The 4,649-nt window shown below is 37.5% G+C and overlaps 1 protein-coding gene across 1 annotated transcript; it reads left to right on the top strand.

The window, feature by feature from the left end:
• Positions 1-502: 502 nt before the first annotated feature.
• On the top strand, positions 503-4,074 carry LOC125221069 (9-cis-epoxycarotenoid dioxygenase NCED6, chloroplastic-like). Its single transcript, XM_048123197.1, has 2 exons — positions 503-538; positions 2,371-4,074. Exons 1-2 carry the CDS (start codon positions 503-505, stop codon positions 4,072-4,074), a joined length of 1,740 nt encoding a protein of 579 aa, XP_047979154.1.
• The last annotated feature ends 575 nt before the right edge of the window (positions 4,075-4,649 follow it).

Consider the following 4,649-nt stretch of genomic DNA (forward strand, 5'->3'; position numbering starts at 1 on the left):
GATAAATACTTGTTCTTTCATTGATTGATTAAAGAGAATAACAATAGCCCTATTTATAATAGGGATTCTAACTTAATAAGCAAGACAAAAGATATGAAAAAGATATGCAATCCCTAAATATCTAACTAAATAATGCAACTAAATAATAATGCAAGATATGAAAGAGATATGGAATAATAATAATATTAAGACCGTATCAGACAATCTTTGTAGGACGGGGGGAGTAATTATTTTCTCGCTCAAAGTATGAATTTTTAGTCTCCTTATGAGCTTTCTCCCCTTCCTGGATGAATTTTATACTCTATGAAATTCAAAATCGATACGCTTGGTTGCGTTTATGTTAATTGCCAACGTAAAGGTGTGCATCTAGCTTGAATATGCTAGTTCGTGGAGCCGTCAGCCGTGTAAGCGATTGTTTTAGTTGAAAGTTGTCAAGTATTGCAAATATCCTCGATTGTGTTTTATTGTTTCTCAAATGGTTTTGTGTTTTATTGTTTCTCAAATGGTTTTGTATTCTAACAATTCTTCGATCATCATTATATTTTCATCTATTTTATTAAAAATGATTTATCAAATAATTTGTAGCTCACTCTGATACCATTGACACAGGTTAATAGAGTTTCATCTTAAAATTAATTGACGATTTAGTAAGTCCAATGTCCTCTTTACATAGATGTGGAAGATTTGTTACATTTTTATTTTTATTTACCAATAATTTTGTGTATTTGGAAGCAATTTCGTGCTTTATAATTGTAGTGCCTTCAGTATACTATTTTTCAATTTAATTTACTATATTTATTCATATTAAACGTGTTGAAAGATAAATATTATTCGTACCTATTAAAGATCTCAAAAAAGTTATTAAGGTTATACTCCCTTCTTTCCATAGTATTGGAGACGTTTCTTTTCGGCACGAGATTTAAGAAAATTTGTATTAAATGAATTAAGTAAAAGGAAGTATAAAATAGAAAATGAAAAAAGTTAGAGACATAAGAGAGTGTAAAATAAAGTGAGAAGAAATGTATTAATTTTTATTAAAATATGAAATGACTCCACTACTATGAACGTACATGCAAAACACTCTACTACTATAGAACAGAGTACATTAACTTATGTTTGCTTATTTAATCGGACAGATTAAGAATATTTGCCTGTTATAAATTCACAACTTACATGTGACCCGTGTCCTGATTGGCCTTTCCTAATAAAGTAGTAACGGTTGTTTAATTCCACTCTATATTTATTTTACTCCTAATACCCATAAAGTTGATGAATAAATGAAAGAGCTGTCATATGAATATCTATACAAACAGTCAAACACACTTACCACTTCAAAAAATGAATTTTTAAAACAGCTAATTTTACAATTTACATTTATTATAAAATAAATATTATTCCCTTCCTCCACAATTTAAAGAATCAATTTGAAATTTTAAAATATCCACAATTTAATGAACCATTAATTTTTTCACTCACGATCCATTCTAACTAATACTCTCTGCGCTCCAAGGTAGTTGAGTTGTATTTCTTTTTAATGTTGTCCCAAGGTAATTGAATCATTTCATGTTTTGACAAAAACATTATCGTGTCTCATACTTTAATTGTCTTCACTTCACTTACTCCTTCCGTCCTACCAAATATGACCCACTTTCCGTTTTAGTTTGTCTCATTTTATATGACTAATTACTAAAAATTGAAATCCATTTATCTCTATATTATTCATTTTCTCTTACTTTACTCTCTCCACGTAACACACAAAATAAAATTGCATAAAATCTTGCGTCGCCCAAGGAGATGAAGGTCATCTTTCTTGAATTACGTGCTCAAAATAAATGCCTCAATTATTTTAGGACGGATGGAGTACTATAAATATAACTTAAATTTCATTAACTTTTTTGATTCACTTCTATTCAAAAGTTAAATACTCCCTCCGCCCCGGCTAAGATGACACATTGCTTAGCCGACACGAAATTTTAGGAGTTATTGGTTAAAGTGTTTAATTAGAGAGATAGAATGTGGGTGTAAGTATTAAAGTAGAGAGATAAAGAAAAATTGATATTTTAATAGGAGTGAGAAAAATTGGTTGAGTGTATTAATTGGAGAGAAAAAGTTACCAAAAAATGAAATGTGTCATCTTAATTGGGACAAACTAAAAAGGAAAACGTATCATCTTAAGCGGGACATCTTAAGCGGGACGGAGGGAGTAATATCTTAAAATTCATGATAGTAAAAATGGCTTTTTAAACGATAACAGATGCAGTATTTATTATATTGTCATTCTTCTTAAAACCCTTTGTGTCCTCATTGTTTCTCACACCCAACTAAGATTCCGAAATGCATCTCTCACTCTCCCACCACCTTTTCTTCAACTCCATTCCTTCCACCCACAAATCCACCACCAAAACTCCTATTTCATGCAACGTTCTACTCAATCCGTCGAAGAAGTCCCTTCCATCGCCAGCGCCGCCATTCTCCCCACCCACATTCTCACCGGATTCCGTTCCGCCGCCATCGCTAGGCCCCGTTCAGAAACTAGCGGCGGCGGCCCTCGACATGGTAGAGAACTCAATCTTGATTAAATTAGAAAAGAATAAGAATTTGAACCCGATGATTGACCCGGCGGTTCAACTCCAAGGAAACTACGCCCCAGTCCAAGAGGTCCCGGTCCAGACCGGCTTGGAAGTCACCGGCACCATCCCTAGAAGCGTCCGAGGCGTCTACCTCCGAAACGGCGGAAACACGCTATTCCCGCCTACCGGCGGCCACCACTTCTTCGACGGCGATGGCATGATCCACGCTGTCACGCTGAAGGGTGGAGAATCCGCCAGCTATGCATGCCGGTTCACTAAAACGAACCGGCTCCTTGCAGAGGCCAGTTTGGGGAAACCATTTTTTCCCAAACCAATTGGCGAGCTGCAGGGCCGGCTTGGCCTGGCCAGGCTGGCCCTTTTCTATGCCCGGACGGCAATTGGTCTGGCCGATTCGGACGGGGGCATGGGCGTGGCAAACGTGGCGTTGACATATTTCAACGGCCGGCTTCTAGCTATGTCGGAGGACGACCTACCCTACGCCGTCCGGATTAGGCCAGACGGCGACCTGGAGACGACCGGACGGTATGATTTCGATGGGCAATTGAGAAATTCCATGATTGCCCATCCTAAGGTGGACCCTGCCACAGGGGATCTATACTCACTGAGCTACAACGTAATTTCGCAGCCCCACCTTAAATTCTTAAAATTCGCCAAAAATGGCAAAATGACACGTGAGGTGGGGATTTCCCTCCAACAGCCGACCATGATTCATGACTTTGCAATGACGCAAAGTCATGTGGTCATCCCGGATCATCAGATGGTTTTCAAACTATCTGAGATGATCCGGGGTGGGTTGCCAGTGGTCCATGACCCTGATAAAGTCTCCAGATTCGGTGTCATGTCAAAAATTGCCAACCATGAATCCATGATACAATGGATAGACGTACCTGATTGCTTCTGTTTCCATATCTGGAATGCTTGGGAGGAAGTCGATGATCACGGGCAGAGGGTCGTTGTTGTTATAAATTCGTGTTTGACTCCAATAGATTCTCTATATTTTTCAGATAGCGATGATCCATTGAAGGCTGAATTATCCGAGGTAAGATTGAATTTGGATACGGGTAGGTCGACCAGAAGGGTTATTGTTTCGGGTATAAATTTGGAGGGCGGGCAAGTTGATAAGCGCCATTTGGGGAAAAGAACTCGTTACGTATACTTAGCTATCGCGGAGCCATGGCCTAAATGTAGCGGCATTGCTAAGGTCGACTTGGACACGGGGGCCGTGGCCAAGTACTTGTATGGGAATCGAAAGTTTGGGGGCGAAGTGTGTTTTGTGCCAAACGAGGATGAGGACGAGGACGAGGAAGAAGGGTTTTTGATGAGTATCGTGAGAGATGAGGAGAGAGAAAAGTCTAAGTTAGTGATTTTGAAAGCTTCAACAATGACTCAAGTTGCTTCAATCAAGATTCCATCGCGAGTGCCATATGGGTTCCATGGTACATTTATTAGTGCTCAAGAGCTAGCCAAACAGTCATTGTTTTAGTCATGAAACCAGGAGAATCTTATGTTAAAGAGTTAATAAACAAACATAAGTATTATGATTTGTAGTATTTTGAATTTTGAAATGTGAACATTTGGCTAGATTATCTATCCCTATTATGTGCTTCATCACTTTTAAATTTTCAAGTTTTTGTTCACTCTTTTCTTTTCCATCCCAGCCTTGATGTGGAGTAGTTTTATTCTACAATTCTTGAATAAGATTTGATTATATTCCATCAGGATTAATATTAATTTCTACTGTGTAATTTTCAATTAGCTATCATAGATTAGTTACTCAGACGACCATTTATAACCGGATTTATAATGTTTGCATTTACTCATTTACTAATAAATTTGAATGGAAATTTGCATTTATTAGGTTCCTACCCACATTGGAAAGTAGTATAGAAGTCAAATGATTATATCATCCAAATAGCGCTTGCGTTTCACCAATGCATTTTCTGTCTGATTTCGATGAAATTGGTTATTCTTCATTAATTGACCCACTTTTATTGCTTTATTTTACTCGGTTTGGTATAACAAACAAAAATTCTTGGTGAACCTGGCTGGAGAACACAT

The sequence above is a fragment of the Salvia hispanica genome, chromosome 4 (genome assembly GCF_023119035.1).
Source record: "Salvia hispanica cultivar TCC Black 2014 chromosome 4, UniMelb_Shisp_WGS_1.0, whole genome shotgun sequence".
NCBI lineage: Eukaryota > Viridiplantae > Streptophyta > Magnoliopsida > Lamiales > Lamiaceae > Salvia > Salvia hispanica.

Bases quoted from the DNA above. Each gene is read 5' to 3' on its own strand.
- LOC125221069 (XM_048123197.1), top strand. From the start codon at position 503: ATGGTTTTGTATTCTAACAATTCTTCGATCATCATT. The intron at 539-2,370 runs ATATTTTCATCT...CTTTTCTTCAAC, and splicing joins ACAATTCTTCGATCATCATT to TCCATTCCTTCCACCCACAA.